The sequence below is a fragment of the Penaeus monodon genome, chromosome 33 (genome assembly GCF_015228065.2).
Source record: "Penaeus monodon isolate SGIC_2016 chromosome 33, NSTDA_Pmon_1, whole genome shotgun sequence".
NCBI classification, from domain to species: Eukaryota; Metazoa; Arthropoda; class Malacostraca; order Decapoda; family Penaeidae; genus Penaeus; species Penaeus monodon.
In genome coordinates this window covers 33437029-33437488 of record NC_051418.1, presented here as the reverse complement: position 1 = coordinate 33437488, position 460 = coordinate 33437029, and the positions used below count along the sequence as shown (strand labels likewise).

Sequence of the window (460 nt, the reverse complement as noted above, 5' to 3'; positions counted from 1 at the left end):
CCACACCGACAGCAGAGGAAACGGAAGTAGTGAACAACACAGCAAAGGCAGAAGGTCAGAAACGCAAGAGGAATGAAGAGTCCTCCGAGGAACCAAAGCAGAAGAAGGGGAAGATAAAGCCAAAGCAGGGTGGGGTGAGTTCAGGTTTAAATAGCCTTTGTTGGGTCCGGCAGCATTAGTAAAGTCATAAACGCCCGGTGTAAAGGAAGTGTACCAAAGAGCGGACCTGATTACTTATTCTTAATTTCCTTTTCTTCTGCAGGTGAAACTTGAAGGAGATCTGCTGAAGATACACCTGAAGCGGGAGGAGGAGAACTGCGCACGAACTCTCCTCATCAGTACTAACCCCCCAACCATCACAGGAGCTCTGTCGGTCAGAGTCAGGCAGTGAGTATTTTTTTTTTATTTTTTGTTATGTATATAATCCCAAGGTTTTATTCCATGGTCTCCAGGTAGTAAA

The 460-nt window shown here is 45.7% G+C and overlaps 1 protein-coding gene across 1 annotated transcript in view; it reads left to right on the top strand.

Moving 5' to 3' along the window:
* The window catches only part of LOC119594418, a gene marked incomplete at its 5' end in the record, with an annotated part of 5195 nt that overhangs the window by 947 nt on the left and 3788 nt on the right, over window positions 1-460 (top strand). Inside the window, 2 exon segments of the mRNA XM_037943480.1 lie at window positions 1-134; window positions 263-387. Coding sequence (XP_037799408.1) covers window positions 1-134; window positions 263-387 — 259 coding nt within the window.